Source organism: Vanessa tameamea, chromosome 9 (assembly GCF_037043105.1).
Source record: "Vanessa tameamea isolate UH-Manoa-2023 chromosome 9, ilVanTame1 primary haplotype, whole genome shotgun sequence".
NCBI lineage: Eukaryota > Metazoa > Arthropoda > Insecta > Lepidoptera > Nymphalidae > Vanessa > Vanessa tameamea.
Window position 1 is genome coordinate 7,456,272 of NC_087317.1, and position 19,941 is coordinate 7,476,212.

At 31.6% G+C, this 19,941-nt stretch overlaps 1 protein-coding gene across 2 annotated transcripts; it reads right to left on the reverse strand.

Moving 5' to 3' along the window:
- Positions 1–1,602: 1,602 nt before the first annotated feature.
- Positions 1,603–17,598, reverse strand: LOC113395077 (protein dimmed-like). 2 transcript variants are annotated; one of them, XM_026632626.2, is made up of 5 exons: positions 17,242–17,598; positions 5,137–5,286; positions 3,573–3,796; positions 3,313–3,452; positions 1,603–3,006 (listed from the first exon to the last, which is right to left on the reverse strand). In XM_026632626.2, the coding sequence occupies exons 2-5, from the start codon at positions 5,276–5,278 to the stop codon at positions 2,880–2,882; spliced, it is 633 nt and encodes a 210-aa protein (XP_026488411.1). In that variant the 5' UTR covers positions 5,279–5,286; positions 17,242–17,598; the 3' UTR covers positions 1,603–2,879. The 2 variants fall into 2 exon arrangements, with proteins under 2 accessions (XP_026488411.1, XP_026488412.1); XM_026632627.2 differs by lacking the exon at positions 17,242–17,598 and adding an exon at positions 13,692–13,837.
- Between the last annotated feature and the right edge of the window lie 2,343 nt (positions 17,599–19,941).

Consider the following 19,941-nt stretch of genomic DNA (forward strand, 5'->3'; position numbering starts at 1 on the left):
TAACATTTTATTTTATTTCAGTAACAATAAGACTTATAGTTACAAAATGAAATAACTGTTGATAAATCCGCGGGCACAGCTAGTTGTCAATATAATTTTTGGCTTTGTCTTCATCCCATTAAAAGTACCAAATCGACTAAGTATTTCCTCTAAAATTATAATGCCAAATTTCCGGACTGCTACTGAGAGTTTGTCGACAAAACAATCTAGGTAATTGATTTTTATAAGTCTGATCTTAGATTTGTTACTATTACCGTCAAATTTAAAGCGTTACAAGCTAATCACTTGACTATCGAAGCAGTGAAATAATTTAAATATTGTTTACTTTCAAATATTTATTCTAATAATAATATAAAAATATAATATATAATGACAACACAGTATCGCGTATAAAACACACTAGACTAGTTAGGAATTGCATATCGTTATAAGGAAAATGTAACAAGACAGGACAAGAACTTCACAACAACTGTCCGATCGAAAGTAGATTCTTGGTCGAAGCTTATGCCGAATAACATCAATCATTCAAACTCTAAGCTTAGGTTAATAAAATACACATTCTTGGAAATTTAAACAAGTTATAAACAAAATTAATAATCAAAATATAGTCAGTGTGATCCACGTCCCTCACGCATCGCTTCTTGCAATCGTAACGATTTGTTCAATTTCGAAGAAACGAAGCGAACTTTCGGTCGGACACCGTGACAGCTGATCGAAAGCTCTGCGTTTGTCAATTGATATTTGATGTCGCTCAGACATTTGGAATGTTTTCTAGGTATGGATGATTTTCGATAATAGTAACATCTAAATATAAGCATAACGAACTAAACTTTGTTATTATATTAATTATAGGGTTATTGATTATTCGACGTATTCCCGTTAGAAGGTGATAGGGGTGATTATTTGCTATTATCGACCCCCAATATGCAATATGCAATATGAAAATGTGAACCATATTTCCTCGTATTACGTTTTTTAGCTTTTTTTTCATAATAAGTCGAAAATGCAACTTCAAAAATATATTTAAAAAAGTAATAATTTATATCTAATTTTTTCTACTGAATTACAAAAACGATTAAACAATGGTTATTTATCAATATTAAAACAATGATTATCGGTCCAAATTTAAAAATGCGAGACGGAAATCTACACAATGCCTTAAAAACAAAAAGAAATAATTATGAAACTTGTCTTGCAGATTATTTTAAAAACATAACCGTTTTCTTAGCTCTCTAAAAATGTACAACAACTAGAAACTTATTTCAAAGCAACCGAAAAATATGACCACAAAGGACGCTGCTGGAAAATCGTATTCAAACAAAATTTAAATTCGCTCTTGGAATGTCTCGCAAATAAGATAAATGCATACCTAACCGATGCAATATTATTCGCGTCGGTGTCACAATCGCCGGCTACCCCATGTATCAGTTTTTAATGGAGTGTGTAGGCGAATCCGGGAAACTGGTAGACGGTAGTGGTCAGAGACGACAAATTAATGTCGTAGAACTAATAAATTAAAACTAATTATATCTATGTCAGGTTAAGTGCGTGTTTTTTTTAAAGAAAATCCCCTATAGGTCCATACGAAAACAATAAAAATAAAACATTTTGCATATCAATTTTATTATCATAGTAAATATTTTCAGTATTTTTGCCACGTCGTTCCTTAAATTTGTATAATAAGATCTTGAAATATATTCAAGATCTTAATACTAATCTAAATCACAAACAGTATATTAATATTAATTACATTATAAATAATATGATTAAACAAAATGCGAATCGCAAATTGCTTGCATTTACTTTAGATATTTGAACTTACTGTACAATCGGTAACTATAAATTGAGATTACTTTAATTGAAATTAAATAAGTACCTAGGTACCATCACACTAAATCTTGATGTCAATAACTTTAATAATAAATATGTTTTTTATAAATAGAGCCTTTATATTTTTAATATAATTTTCAATTTATCCTTTATCATCATTTTATAACAAGTATATATTGTTGAACATAGTCATTAGTCGTACTTTTTTAAATTTATAATAAAATGAATTGACAATACACCTGTAATAACTGTACTGAAATATAAATTTACTAAAATATAGTCTCACTTAAAACATATAATTGGCACCTCGCGAGAGAGAGATCTTTGTAGCTTTGAATAATTTTATTTTAGAGTGTTAAAGGTAATCAGTACAGAGACAATTCAATGAAAAGGCTTTGTAGACTGAGAAATATTGGAAAATAACATAAATATAATATTTTCAAAACGAAATAGTATTATAATCAACACAAAAAATATATAAATGAAATTGAATTTAAAACATTAAATAAAGGTTATCATTCATTTTGTATAATAAATATATATATTTAGTTTTCATTTACGTTGGTTTCGCAGTTTTATTATATTGTTGTGTTTGTAATTTACGTACAAAAACGATAACTTTGCTATTTATTACCATTTGAATATGCTATTATCTTTATTTTTTAAATTAAACTACGAAACCTTAAGTTGTTTTTTTATCTTTAATTCACTTTTGGTATTGCAGGTACAATAGTAACCAATTACTTTCCTTTTTCTTTTTTTTTTCTTTTTTAAATAGCGTCATTAATTGTAATGTCATAAATAATCTTTTCATGCAAGTTAATCTACGACTAGGTAATATAGCATGTTTGTTCTGTCTCGATGTCCATACATTGCCAGGTAGTCGTAGGATTGACTTTAGGAGCATGAAAGGAAAAATATTTAGAATTAACATTATTTAACGTTATCTCTATATATTTTTCTTTGCTGAACTGCCCTCGTGTATTCGAGTTCCTGTCCATGCATGCTGATATAGTTTGTGGGCCCGCAGCTTAGGAATCATTGCGTCGTCAAAGGCACCCACTTGGCACCGGCGAGGGGTCTTCCCTGTCATGGTCGTTTGGCAAGTTGTTGTTATGTTCTTGCTCCCGACTTAGAACGAAAACCGGCTCTACATTCTCATCATCACTGTTAAATCTGTAAAGTGACAAAATATTAATGACAGAAAATTAATTTTAATTTAAAACTACACCATATATTTACTTATTTAAATAATTTTTGATGGTTTATTAGTAAGTGTAACATGAAATATCAAGAATTTAAAGCGATATAATTCAATTCGTTTCATGTTGGCTAGCAATATAAAAATACTCAATTTAACAAATTAAGTTTCATACTTGAATGGATGTCTATACAAAATTATTTCAAAATGAATCCTCTGATTGCAACTCGTTATATTCTTTATTTAAAATAGTAAATCCAACTAAAAATAATTTTACTTACAAATAACGAGGAACTTCACCCCTCATGGTGCATATGGCATTTGTCAGGGCTTTCACATAATTTTTGGCAAGGGTTAATGTTTCTATCTTCGACAGACTCCGGTTGTCCTTTTTAACATGAGGAATAACACGACGAAGATCCTGAAATAAAAAAACGTAAGCCACTATAATAATCTATCGTCTATCTTACATATTGTTAGTGTACAAGGAATAGTGTATTATTTAAGAAATTTTCGCTTATCTTAATAATTGTGTAATTACCTCAAACGCACGATTTAGCGAATGCATCCGCATTCGTTCCCGTTCATTGCTTTCTAATCTACGCAAATTACGTTCCCGAGCGGATATACCGCAGCGGCGTCGACGACCGGGTCCGCTGGAACCACTTGTTGTTCCCGAAGAGGAAGAGCTCGCTGGTGTCCGTCGAGGCCTGCATACCCGACGAGGAACTTGTTCATCACTACCACTGCCACTATCGTAGAAATCTAAAACATTTGTTCAAAATGTTTATTGCGGTTGAAGTGAAAGTTACTTAGCGGCGGAAGGCAATCCACTTACATCAAATGTTCGTTGTAGATAATAAGACCCATTAAGTAATAATGTGGAGTATTCTATTTGGAATCTTATAAATTGAATAAAAAGTGTTTGTCGGATGACGTGGAATAAAATGACGAGATTATACGAGCATATGTAACTGTTGTTCGTAATAACTTACGTGTCGTGCCGTTATACTGTATATGTAGATTGTGAAAAGAAAAACCATCAGTATCAAAGCGTGGGTTTTCATTAAATAGCGCCACTTGTCCTATCGATATTATCTAAATCAATACGTCGCTGTTTATTTTATCTTTGGAAACGTTGTAATAAAAGAAACAATATTTATAAGTAATTTGTTTTCATTCCTTATCGTCATTATCGTACTTTATGGTTTAACTTCAAAATAATACCGGATTTATCTTATCCATTATTATTTATTCGAAACAAAAATTGCCTAATTACCTGCCTTATTTAAAATAAACCTTTAAGAAAGCACTTAAATGACTAGCTGTTCTAATATTCACAAAGAACGTTGTGATTATTGAACGCATTTTTTTATGCACAACTAATAATTCCATAATCTCATAATTTCCATAACATAATAGTTACTTCAATAAATATCTAAAAGCAAGAAACGACACTTTTACGGATATCTCGGGTGAAAAGTATCGTCCAAATATTTATCGATTAGTAAATAGAAATTAAAGAAATACATTTTGAGAGCACTTCAACGTTGCAAGTGACCGGGTCGAAACTTGAGTGTTACGTGACGCGACTACACGCTTGATAAAGTATTTGCGTAAGAGCAGACTAATCGATTTTAACGCGCCGCTACGGGTGATTTTCGTAATGTTCTTATCAACCTCGTCATTTGCACCGGTTTTACACGCATAGTAAACAATATATGATCGGTTAAGGACTATGTGGAATGTCGTCGTTGTCATAAAAAACTTTTTTGCGGTTAAAATACTAGATTTGCTTTTGCATAGGTCGTTAAGTATTTAAAATTACGATATAGGTACATATAATTAAAAAAAAAAAACATGCATCGTTGTCCCCTTGTTGATAGTATAATAATTATAGAATATAATATGCGCTTCGATGAATATCTACTTTTTTAATATGTGTAATATACAGTTCGGTTCCTGGTTAACCTTCAAATATTCGCCAATTTAAAAATAAAAAAAAACACATTAAGCCATTAAACATTTACCCTAGCATGAAGGTCAGCTATTAAATTTAATTAATATTCTATCGTTGCTATTTACAGTACATAGAAATAACTAACCACCAGCTTGCTCTATTTTTATATCCGCCTCCTTTTGTTTACTATCATAGTACTCGGAGCCGCCGTTATCATAGCACAGCATCATTTGATCGGGAGATGCCGCTTCTGAACCACCGCCTTCAGCGCTTGCCCACTGAGGCATGTTTTTCTCTGCAATAACAAAGAATACAATATTATATATACAATATATATTATATAAATAATTATTAGGTAAATTGTCTCGTTGGTCTTGTGAACAGTATAAACGGTCGCAGATCCCGAGAGAGGGCCGAATTATCCATTTTCCTAGGCAAGACATGTCTCGGGGTCTTTTTCTACTTTCTTACTTCGTAAAAGATGTATTTTATATAACAATGTATTTATATTTATAATAACGATGCTTTTTACTATATTTCGAAAATATGCCATATCGTATTTTAAATAGGAGATAAATATAAGGTCAAAAATTCGTTCAACTTTCATTATCAATAGTTTTGAATACTTTATAATAATATATCTATATTTACAATAGGGATCCTTATTTGGTGTGATGTTCCCTACATCGTTAATGGATAATTCGGTCTTGTCCAGAGATTATGAGTTCAAGCCCCGATTCGCTATTGGGTTTATCTGATGAGAATTTCTTAAAAGCAGCCCGAATTTTGTAAGTTGACATTCCCGTGCCTCGTGCCTCGCACATGGAATAGGAATGGAAATTTAGAGAATTCGTCACTCGTTGTTACATTATATAACTCGATATCTTCAACGATTAATGCGTAGGTTATACTATCTGAGTTTATGTGTAAATTACATAAAAAAATACCATGAAGGTTAAAAAAAAACTATGTTTCTCTTCGCGGCTCATTTGTGAAGGGCGTTTAAAAGGGCGAACCTATATTTCATATGAAAACTATAACACTAATTACTAAAAGTTAAATATAAAATTAATATTTATAAAAAAACAGTATTCAAATTTTTAAAAACTGATATGACAATATTATTTCTATTGTTAGCATGTAAGTGCTGGCAATTTATAAATGTTGTTTATATTATTCGTTTAAAATAATATTAATCAATATAATAAATTTAAATAAAAATTGCCAATTTAAAAAACTTAGGTAGTAGGGAAATTCGCGTGCGCGAGTCTGTCACACACCGGTATTTAAAATAATGACATTCAGAAATCCATATTATCCATATTAATTAATATTATAAATGCGAAAGTATCTCTGTCTGTCTGTCTCGCTTTCACGCCAAAACTAATGGACCGATTTAAATGAAATTTGGTACACACATAGTCTAGAGCTTGAGAAAGGACATAGGCTACATTTTATTTGGAAAAAAATGTTGTAAAGGGTTGAAAAGGGGGATGGAAGGTTGTAAGTTGTTGAAAGTATTGTCATTTTTAGAACTAGAAGCATAAAACTTATATTTTAGGCTGTACACTTATAAATTAACATATCATGACATCCACTAAGAAGCGAATTTTGGAAATTCTACCACTAAAGGAGTGAAATAGGGGTTGAACGTTTGTATGGAACTCCGTAATTTTTTAAGTTAAAAACATGAAACTTTTCTTTTTGGGATACTCATTAAAAAGGAGTATTTAAGTGTTTCTGCATATTCTACCCCCACGGGGGTGTAATAAGGGTTGAAAGTTTGTATAGAAGTCCGTCATTTTTTAAGATAGAAACATGTAACTTTATTTTTGTGATAGTGATAAAAAATGAGTAGAAACGTATTTAAGCGTTTCTAGATAATCTACCACTAAGGGGGTGAATTAAGGGTTGAAAGTTTTATGGGAGTCAGTCATTTTTTAAATTAAAAACAGGAAACTTTATTTTTGGGATACTGATAAAAAATGAGTAAATACATATTTTACTGTTTCTGGATATTTTACGCCTAAGGGGAGCAATAGGTGTTGACATTTCGTATACAGGTTAGTCTGGAAGTCCTTAATTTTTAAAGTTAGAAGCATGACATTCTATTTTTGGTCTACCTATTAAAAATGAGTTGATTCGCATTTAAGCGTTTTTGGATATTTTACGCCTAAGGAGAGAAATTGAGTAGACATTTCATATATAGGATAGTCTGGAAGTCCGTCATTTTTTAAGTTATAAACATGAAACTTTATTATTGGGATACTGATTAAATTGAGTTGATACGTATTAAAACGATTTTGGATATTTTACGCCTAAAGGGAGAAATAGGGGTTAACATTTCGTGTGCAGGTTAGTCTGGAAGTCCGTTATTTTTAAAGTTAGAAGCATGAAATTTTATTTTTGGGCAACCGATTAAAAATGAGGTGGTACGTATTTAAACGTTTCTGGATATTTTACGCCTAAGGAGAGAAATTGGGTTGACATTCCGTATACAGGTTAGTCTGGAAGTTTGTCATTTTTTAAATTAGAAGATAGAATTTTTTTTTGGGATACCGATTAAAAATGAGTTTATACGTATTTAAATGATTCTGAATATTGTACGCCTAAGAAGGGACATAGGGAAGACATTTCGTATATAGCGTAGTCTGGAAAACCGTCATCTTTGAAGTTAGAAGCATGAAACTTTATTTTGGGGCTACTGATTAAAAATGAGTATATACGTATTTAAGTGTGTCTTGATATTTTAGGCCTAAAGGGAAAAATAGGTGTTGATATTTCGTATTCAGGTTAGTCTGGAAGTCCGTCATTTTGAAGTTAGAAGCTCAAAAGTTTATTTTTGGGCTACAGATTAAAAATGAGTTGATTCGCATTTAAGCGTTTCTGGATATTCTACCCTAAGGGCTGAAATACACACCAATGTGGTATACAAAGAGATCTTACAGTAACGTAATATTTTAAGTTTATTTGTGAATATATTCATATTCTACGCGAGCAAAGCCGCGGGTAACAGCTAGTATTTTCATAAAGCGATGATTGACCTACATATACACAAGTGCAGTGTTTAGCCACCCCCTGAGATGAAGGTACATATAGAAGGTATGTAACAATACATCTTTTTTGTAAACTACAAATTAATTAATAACAAAATTATAAGTTAAATGTACAATGTTATTAATAAAGGGAAAATTTACTTATATGTTAGTTAATGAAAAATTCACGGTATTATTTATATAATTCGTATATTGATTAAATATTCAATTTCTTTGATGACCGTTCACTACAGCGATTAATACAGTATACATAATTATACACAGTAAGTATATTTTAATTATTTTTTTTTTTATAAGAAACTCAAAACTGCAACAATTTCATTATAATTATTAAATGTTGTAAACGTTATGTTTTAATAAAATGAAAGAATAAACTACATTTATTAAACCTTATTTGATACGATCAAAGGTCGGTTAGTGGCCGAAGCCGTAACCGAAAGTTTACTAATCCATAACTTTTTTTTTTTAATTTATGGTGACTACCTAAATAGGTGATTAGTAGTTTAGATTTAGTAGTAGAGAAGTTACCTTGCGACTTATCAAACATAATAACTCAAAATAATGTAATTTATAATATTTTATAAAAGTTATAATCATTTAATCAAAGATTAGATGTCACTCCGTGAAGTTCGCTACAGAATATACATATGTCCTTAGTCTCCTGAAGATATTCTTAATTAACGCTACATTTATTAGATAATAATCAGAGGCAGGTATGAATTTGTTTTGTTTTGATTTATACTGGTGAATGGTAAAGGCAGCTGTTCAGCGTAACTCAGTGTAACCCTCTTCCTTTGTGCTCTCGCGCAAACGTAACAATTCCTTCAATTACGCCTTAAACTTCGTTTCATTTTGTTTGACGTCGCAGTTATGACCGAATATGGTTTTTTGCAAACACATGTGCACTATTTACGCTAATCCAACTTAATTGGAAAGAGTTCAGCCCTAGGCGTACCAACGACTTATCGTGCTTTCCAAGGAACGGAAATGCACACACTTCCTACTTCCCGACCGGAGCCTACTGAGCATTTTTCCAACCGGCCATTAAAGGAACTAGGTATTTTCGATAAAGTTCGAATGTTAAATTCGACTTTCTATTAACTAGAAAAGCTAAACTTTCGATATCTACAAGGTTATCTAATTAATTAATTCTCTTAGTAATTAATGATGTTCTAATTTACCCTGCACATCCTACGCAACTTACAAATAATGCTAAATGAATTTTATACAGGCAGCTGAGTTGAATTAACGTCTACATCGATAAAAAGAGAAGCTATCTAACATGACACTACACAAATTCTAGGAAGAATTTCTATAGTTACATTGTATTTTGCATCTTTCTCTATATTATATTGATTGAAATCAAAATTAAGGTGTTTCTAATCTAGCCACAACATGTCTTTCATAGTAATGAAACTGTTTTGTAAGAGTATTAGTAGTTTTAAGCTTTTAGAGCATCACGTTCATCCTAAGTTTAAAGCGAGGGCGGGGCTCTCCGTCGCTAAGCAACCGCCGGCGCGGCGCCCCAGTGGCGCCAACGACAAATGACATTAACATCCATTCCTTTACTTGAGTGACGCTGGAGGACATAATTGTTATAAAGTGACTACTAGATAGGAATAGGAAAAGTCTAAAATTATTTCCTGAAATAAGTCTATATAAATCCTATCAATATTAAAAATATATTTTTTGTAAAATTATTGAATATCAAATCAAATAATCTATCTCAAAATGAATCCTCAATTATAGCAAACAAAACAAACGAATGAATGTAACAAGCATGATTATAACGAAAAAGATACATGCCACGTGTCAATAGTTCTACGGGTAATGTGCTACGCCGCTACGAATGTGTCTGTAAATCCTTACTAAGACGATAATTTCACTAAGATAGTATAATAATATACTACATTAGTAATAGATAAATGAAAATAAATGTTAAAATTAATAAAAAATATCTAATAAAAAAAGTTAAGTATCGTAAAGCGTCGTATTACAATGTTTGTAAACAGAGTCTTTAATATGGTTCTTAGGGAACTTTTAATCCAAAGAGATTTTTGTTTAGATCAACGTCGCAGAGCTCGATTGATATATTTTTTAAATTTAAACCTAAATCGCTTCTTATTGGTGGTAATAACAAGGATTATAAAATGTATATAAATCTCAACCACAACGGCTATTTTTAAGATATATTAGTCAACTGCGAAGCATATATCACTACATCATATAAAACAAAATCTCTTCCCGCGGTCTGTCTGTCCTTATGTAATCTCAATTCTTTAAAATTTCGCAATGGTTTTTGATGCGGGTTTATATGTATAATACATGCATAATTTTGTAGAGAAACGATAAAAAAATAATATTTAATAATTGCATTACGTGCTTTCCGAGGCATTGGTACTAGAATGTTACACTGTCAATTTCCACAGTTCTAGCTGATTTTGAGATCTTTTTGGCAAAAAATCCAACAACTTTTTATCGATTCGACTCGGGGCTCGAGCTCAGGATCATAAAATCAGTTTTTAAGGAAACTCCATACATTATTCTCTAGGTCGTTTTAGTTATTTACGCATAACAAATCAAAAGCCTATAAAAATATCCAATTAATATTTATCATATTAAAAAAAAGTCAACAAGATATCAAAATACATATATATAATTTAAAAAATCTCCTTGCAAACATCCCTCATTTTAGTCGACAGACAGCTTATGGGTACCGTAATATCCCATGGGATTCTAACTGCGGCATTTATTTATAAAATTGTGTATTTTATATTCACAAAATTAGCGTAAAAAATGAAATCATTAAATAATATATGTTTTATTATTTAAATGGAATTTCATCGTCTTTGTTGATAAACATAGATAAAAATTATATCGATAAGGAAACTATTACTTTATTTCATTATTATAAAATTAAACATTGCAGTTATCGTGATTGATGTAAACCACGAAATGTGACCTACAAATTATTTTTAAAATATATGAAAGTCGTGAATTAAAAATGCAAGACGATAAGATGTCTCCTGACTTAACGTGACGGCCATGTCGTAAAAAAGTGTTATAAATCCAATAATATAAAATATTTTAAAAAACTCTACTTTTTTATTTAGAATTTCTTATATAGTAAAGTTAAGACATATCTAACAAATAATAAAAAGAGAATAGAACTGAAATGAATTGAGATTCTAATTTCAAAGTTTTTTTTTTCAATTACATGTTATAACACTGAAGCAAAGAATCAACTCAAAAATAATAGCAACCAAAACAAAGTCACAATAAATTAATATTTAACGATGATGGAATAAAGAAAACTCTCTCTTAACAAGTGAATGTAACAACCACATGAGCTAAATTATTCATAGAGTGAATTTGTATTCAGTATAGCAAGTCCTTATTTTGAGACAGGTCCACTATGTCACCAGTTTTTTTATTGGAGAAATTTTTATTTTTAAATAGATATGCGTATTTCGACAGTTTATTCGGTATTTGGCTAAATTGATTAAAAAAATGCAAAACCTACTATACAAGTCTCAGACTACAGCTTTATGGTAAGACTATGTTAAGTGGAATTGTATCGAACGAAAAAAAAAGGATTTAAAAACTTATTAAACATTTTAGACGTGACAGTTATTTATATTGCAGTAATTCTTACTTATTTCAAATAATGTTTTTTTGTTAAGGTCAAAGAAAACATAATATTTTATGTAAGTAACATAACGACAATCTGCGTCATGATGTTAACACTTGTTTCAATAAATTATATTATAAACATATTTCGCTAAAAAGCTGTAATTCTTCACGTGTAATATACTTATATACAGTATGATTAAAGAAATGACATTTTAAATATAGTTTCTTATTTTTTTTTCTTATATTTTAAAGTCTGAATAACGATCTAATAACGAAAGCATCAAGTACATCACTCTTACAAATCAGAGCAAATAAAATGTACATACTTATATTGCTAGATAATCAAAACCTCGTAACGATAATGTTACTTTTCGCTTTCATATTTCTTTAATGAGCAAAATCGTTCCGAGATAAAGAAGAGTAGGATTTAGAATTATGCAAAAAAATACTCAAAATTATATAAAAAACAAATAAAAGTTATTTATTATAGTCTAAAATGTATGTAAGTCAGGGTTACCGGTTATCGATCATTAATCGGATAATTTTTAGGGCATATTTATAAGTTTATATGTGTAGGTATGTATTTTCATATATCTTGCAAACAAATTGCCTAATTGTGTTGCCATGTTATACATGGGAGAAGATAAATATTCGTAAATCGTAACAAACCTATTAGCTACTGTAATTTTTATTTTAGTTTTATATATATTTAAATAAAATAAATTATAGCCTGAACCCGTTTATAATGATTACATAAATTCAAACAAGTAGTATAAGAACGCGTTCAATCGTTGACATTTGCTTAGCATTTAAAACAACGGACAATCAGTAAGGCCAACGTGGTTAGTTCTTTCCTGAGATCTCAAGAATCATTTTTAACTTTATATAAAGAAAATCAATAAGAGTCAATAACACACCTAGATATCTCTATAAGCTTATAAAGCTTATAGTATACAACAGTTTTTCCAATGAAATGACGTATCGAATCTCATGTCTAGTTAATAAATACGTCATTGAGAGCAGCGTGGCGGGCGACCTTCACTGGCCGTGCCGTACACTTTCGCCTTGCCACCACCGTTAGCCGCAATATCTATCTCATATTAGAGAATAGAAAAGTAATAAGTAATACATATAAAACGTTAATATCAATTTTCGCTATTATATCGGCTATAAATATCTAGTGGACTATAAATTTATGACGTTAATATTTGTAGAGTTCACTGTATATTAAAGTTTATATCCGACTTGTTTTCTAATTATTAATAAATAATTTATTTATTAAACAATTCGTATTTCATATTATCAAAGAAAAATACTATTTTTATTGAAAGTATCTACTTAATTTATGCTTTGTACTTTTGTACAAGATTTCCAGATCGTTTCCTTATTTAACTTTTATTTATGTGCTTTAACTATTAGTATTAAATACATAATATTATAGGATAAGTAAAAAGTCTATTAAATTAAGCTGTAATAAAAGATTTTCTCAGATATTATACCCTTTCACATACGATCATATACATTGCAATTTACTACATAGGTACCTAACTAAAGTGTAAAATCGCTAATGCAATACCAGTATTTCCTAATACAACAAATTAGAAACATACTTACATATAAATCATAAAATTGTAGCACACGACTTGTAATATGACGTAACTTGTATCTTGATTAAAAATAAATTTATTATTTTACCCTTAGCGATTCAAAATATTAAATAATATTGTTTTATTTTCGTAATGAATTATATTAATGATATTAAAATATCTCTGCAGATTATTACAATTAAAATTTAAAAATTGTACATTCATAATACAAATAAATGATTTCGTATTATCATTGACGAAAGTCAAGTTATTATTATGTAAATAATAATTGATTACACAATATATTTTTTAAAAAATATATGTAGTTTTAAATTCACGACTATTACTACGTGTGGACTAAAGAACCAATGCTGAAGAAAGCATGTTGATAATTAAGGTAGAAATGAAGAATTCAAATTACTTACATTGAGATGTGTTAAGTTATCGTTTCACTCTTATGAAACTACTTATAAAATGATAACATCTTCCCCGAATGTTATTGATACGTGAGTTTATTTAAATAGTACAAGCGTACGTCTCAGCCGTGTTCAGAGTACGTGTATCAATGTAATTAATTACACGCAAACTTTATCAATATTGTTTGCAACGGAATCGGCTGATCAAATAAAGAACAAATGAAATAAATGAATTGTATTCGCTAATGTAAGAAAATTCAAGAACATTTTTTTATGTTATATTATATTATAGAAACTATAAACAAATAATTTTCTTTTAAATAAAATTCTTTATTATTTTTATTGCGTTAATTTTACTCAATTGGGTATTACGTTTTATACACGCAACAAATATGTATAATTTTATTTATGCATTTAACTACCATAAAATACTCCTAAAAAACTAAAAAGAAAATTACTTAATTTGTTATTATTTTTCAATATAAATGAAATAATAGAAATATGAATATGTGTAATTATATAAAAAACTATTTTTTATAGAATTACACAATTCACATTTCTCCTCCAATTATAAAATAAGTGTCAATTTGTATTAAGTAGAGATTAGTAAACCAGGATCGAACCTACGATATCATCAGACCTTCCATACCGTTGTTATATTATTGATCATAATAAATTTATATATGTATGAAAACTTTGTTGCAATATTTCATTTGATTAGAATTTTAAAAAGAACTATTCTCAAACCATTATACGTCAGCTATCCGGATAACAAAACTGTTACATGAGAAATGGTGAAATTAACACATTAACTCGTGAGCATGAAGTCACGTACCTCCGTTATCAACTATTTTTAATAAGGAGTTTAAACTGTAAATCGTAATAATTTGCTGATTTTATGCTATAAATAATAAAACACGAGATTAGAACCGTAATATAATGAAAGTCGTAATCGTATCAGCTGTAAGATTGTTTTAAATATAATATTGCCACTATAAATTATCGTGTCATCTAAAATAGAAATCGTAAATTTATTGGGAAATAGTTAATGTTTACGCAAAAATTGCTTTATTAGTCCGATGACTGATTAGATCTCAAGATATCTAGGTCCTTGCTTAAAATCCCGAGTCAGTCCAATAAAAAATGAGTGGTAGTTTTACATTACCATGGTCTAAAAGCATATTAAAGCAGTTGGTCCTGTGGGCTCTCCAAGATCGTTTCGGATTTCCGGCTCATCTGAGTGAATGAAAGAATAGAGAGGACATTTGTGCTTTTAGGAGGATAGGTAATTTTTGAGATTGGCCAAAATCAAAATTGCCGTATTTTGAGAACAGAATTATAAGAGTAACTGCAAAAACAATCTAGAAAATATATATAAAAACATTTGGAGTGTAGTACGAGTTTTCTAGGTCTCTTTAGGATTTAGGTTTCTCTGGGAAAACTGAGCCTTACCCATCGAGCTGACACTCTTGCCGACCTCAAGAGAGTAGATTGAGAACGTAGCAGCTATACCATAAGATGTGACATGCCGAGTTCGGGATGTTTTCAGATGACAGATGATGAATTTCAGATGGACAGATTTGAAAACTCGAATTGCGCCCAATTTTTTTTATTTTAAATATTTAGGAGTAGCTTAGCATAGCGCATATATCGAATGTTAATGTTAAACGTCGAATTGTTTCTTTTCTCATAAATAATTTGAAATTTTATACAACGGATATACTCGTACAACGTGTATTATTTACTGGGTCAACCTATTAAAATACTTACTTCAACTGCCAATACTTTTTATTAGTATATAATTTACCCACATTCAACTTTGGTGATCAAGTCTTTCGAACTTGTTGAATCAAGTAGTGTTGTAGAAGCTACTGATCCTTTCAATAAAAATAATCGATACAGCTTTTATTTCTTTATTTAAATATCAGCCAATACATATAACTTAACCACATAGTACATTTAGTAAATGGAAATATGTTCTCAGATCGTTTTTTAGAATGTTTGATACATACATTTATGTCGATTTGAACTGAAAGTGATAGTATTTCGACTTTCGCTAGTAATGGTGTACTACTTTAAGAGAATTTACGAACCGATTTTATATAATGTGTTACTAGCAGTAACATTAAGAAACATATTAATTTAATTATTTTGACGTTAAAAGGTAGAGACAAGTTAAATTTGATCGTTAATTACTACAACATTTGATTAATCTTTGCTCTTAGTATTTATATAATAGAAAATATTTTTCGATATTCTAAAATACAAAATACACTATATAGAAATAATACCGTTATTAATTGATTTAAAATAATATATTGCAAGGAATACTACAATGAAATTAAATTGCAAATCAACAAATAAATTTAATTAAACATATTTCAAATAAAAATACTTTCTTGGAATTATTTTTCAAGTTAGGGATGTCCATAATTATTACTGGTACTTGATGATATATTTAGGTAAATAATGTGCTTCCTCAATACATTTTAATCTTTAGTTTTTATATGCTTAGATAAATGAAAGTGGTAATATATTAACTGCCTGTGTTTATTTCGATAGGGATTACTCATTATCTCAAGATTTTGATAAAAATTGTCGCGGACTTATGTTTAATGTAACTGTAAAATCATAGATAAATAGATTAAAAATAATATAAATATTGAATTAAAAATATTATTGTCACGTTAATATCACTATCTCTAATTAAAAAATATTATCTACATGCAAAAAAATCGATGTTATAACACTAAATGTTTTAGATCAAATTTACAGGTTTTTCAATTCACGTTTTTAGTTTAAAACTAATTATATTGATTTATGACAAGCTTTAAAGTGTTACGATAAAATATTACTTATATTATTTATCGTTATCGTGCATTCGTTACGTCTGTTTTGCATTTATAAATGTTTATAATCATTTTGTTATTTTAAAAGTATTTAAAGGTTTAATGTTAAATAATATAATTTTATAGTGTTTCTATGTAACGTACGTAACTTATGTAAGAAAGTATAAATAGTTTGTATAAAAATAGGTAATGTTCAGGAGGACGTGTCTTAAGTTTAAAAACTCTTTAAACTAAAAATCGCAAGCAATAAATCATTATCAGTACTTTTTTCCTGTACTTCATTTTACATAATGGTTACCAGCATGCATAGATAACATGTTTTGCAGTTTTAACGTAACAATCCTTTGAAGCTTTTTATAATATAAAAGAACTGTTTTTCGAAGATTTTTCGCATTCTTTTCGAATGAATAATTTGTGAAAGTGAACGTACTTATTTGACGAGGATGTTAAGTTTATTCAAATTTAGTTATCAAAGAGGAAGTCAAAAATAAACAGTTAACGTGTATATCAAGTTAATAATCGGTGCATCGATATTATAGAACTCGAGTTATACGAATATATTAAGTAACTAAATTGGAACTCTTACGAGATGCGTTACAAATATTGTTTGTCAATCTATTCGTGTAATTTAACAAAGAATTTGCCTTTCACTTAGCATTCAGAACTGACACGTAGGTTAAATTTTTGTCTGACTCGGGATCAGAACTTACCTTGCAATGCCGCCGTGGTAGAGATGTCAGGGAAATGCACAAGATAAATTTCACTGCGTCATCATGGTTCAAACAAGAATTTAACTAGCGAAAGTGATAGTTTCCGCGTATTGGTGCGCGAGATGCGAATTAGTAAACGTGTCGGTAACAGCGCCGTACGGCACAGGCATTCACGGCGACTACTCGGCTCGTATTGGAGTCTTGGAGCAAGTGCGGCTGCGGAGCGATTGGAGCTTGCAAACCTAACTTGCGCGAGGCTCGACTTACGTCAGCACTCAGCACGAACAACCCTCATCCCCGTTTTTCCATATTACATTTAACACATATCGCATCGAAAAGCTCAATAGACGTCTTCATCGCGCCAACGATTTGATTATACTAATTGATAAATAATGTGCAATTTCACCAAATGCTGCGTCCACAAATCTAAATTGCAATATATATTTTTTATAGCATACCTATCATAATGTAAATATGTAGTATAAAGGTTTTATGGAGAAAAACAGACTAGTGTTTAGTTATAATTATATATTTTGAAGGCCGAATCAAATTATGCATAATTTAGATAAAAAATATAGCATCCTGATATCGATTTAGCAATTAGCCTTGGGCGCAAATTAATAAAAAGGGAATTTAAATGTTACAATGAATGAATCACCTAAATAAATTATACATTTAGTAACGTAAATACCAAATTTAGCAATATATAAAAATATTTAATAAATATTGCTTTTTTATTTAACTGTTTACTACTTACTTATTTTCAGAATAACAAATATTGAAAACAAATAATCTAATGAAATTGCCAATTAAAATTAGTAGGTAATATTTTTGATGCTTTAACTTTCAAACATTTCCTCGCTTTAGTAAATACTTAAAGCTCGTTCTTAGACCTGTTGCGCTAGTCTTCCAATACCCGTAGATTAGCAACAAGTGTTTCGCCTACTACTTTCATACCAGTGGCGCGTTCACTCTTGCTCTTTATAACAGATAAAAAGCTGTTTCGAACAAGTTTGATAACACTACGTTGTCTGCTAATAGCGATAGATATTTATTTCTTATTTTCAGTATTTTCGCACATATGTTGCCATCTGTTGGCATTTTTCGTAAACTACCTCTACTACATATTATTGATTTTTAGTTTACGCACAGAGTTTGTGGATGTTTCACCGCAAATACTCTATTACAGATATGTATGTTATGATTGAACTATCTGTTATATCTATTGAACTTTTAAATTCTTTCGGTACTTATGTTTTAACGCAATCGCGTTTTATTTTTATATATTACAATAATTATATAATAAATAAATAAACATTGATTTATTATTAAATGAAACTTAACCTTTTTTTTTTCTTTTACGAGGAGGAAATGCATTTACGCATGACGCCCGGTCGGGGGACCGGGACGGGTATGTGGGACTCAACCGGGATCTAATGCCCCGTGCCAGGGCACGCTAATGCTAATGCCCTGTCCTACCCACTAAACCCATCCTCGGGTTTCCACCATGCCGCCGAGTGGTGAGGCCACGAGATCGCCAAGGGCATGCAACCGCGACCCCACCAGCGGCAGCCGCCGTAAGGCGGCTGAATATTCATGGTAAGTGAGCCTAGTGCGCGCCTTCCCCCTCATCCTCCACGAACTCCAACGAGTCTGCCACTGGAGGCTAGGCGTCAACGAAGCTGACGCCCTGCGGTGGAAAAGATGGTAGGCTCCGCCGCTGACCGCCGGTGTAAAACACCTAGGAGGCTCGAGTAGCGAGCCCTCCCACTCCCTCCTAGCCAACGAGGCCACTCACATGGTCCGCCCTGACGCCGATCAGGGACGTACCAGGAGCAGCCCCGCGGCATATCTCCCGCGAGTCTTAGCCGTGGCCGACGAGCAAGCTCAAGTCGGCACCGTTGCCCAGGGTACACCACGAGAAGGTGAATGACATGTACCCCAAATGAAACTTAACCTTTTTTTTTTTTTTTGTTTAACGAGGAGGAAATGCATTTACGCATGCCGCCCGGTCGGGGGACCGGGACGGGTATGTGGGACTCAACCGGGACCTAATGCCCCGTGCCAGGGCACGCTGATGCTAATGCCCTGTCCTACCCACTAAAGCCATCCTCGGGTTTCCACCATGCCGCCGAGTGGTGAGGCAACGGGATCGCCAAGGGCATGCAACCGCGACCCCACCAGCGGCAGCCGCCGTAAGGCGGCTGAATATTCATGGAAAGCGCGCCTAGTGCGTGCCTTCCCCCTCATCCTCCACGTTGTAATGTGACGAACTCCCCCGAGTCCGCCACTGGAGGCTGGGCGTCAACGAAGCTGACGCCCTGCGGCGGATAAGATGGTAGGCTCCGCCGCCGACCGCCGGTGTAAAACACCTGGGAGGCTCGAGTAGCGAGCCCTCCCACTCCCTCCTAGCCAACGAGGCCACTCACATGGTCCGCCCTGACGCCGATCAGGGACGTACCAGGAGCGGCCCCGCGGCATCCCTCCCGCCAGTCTTAGCCGCGGCCGACGAGCAAGCTCAAGCCGGCCCCGTTGCCCAGGATACACCACGAGGAGGTGACTGACATGTACACCAAATGAAACTTAACCTAACCTAACATATATTGGCGATTTTTTTTGCCACAATTAATAAAAAAACATTAAACGACACATTTTGATTTAATCCTAATACTTCTAATGCAATATAATTATCAAATATTT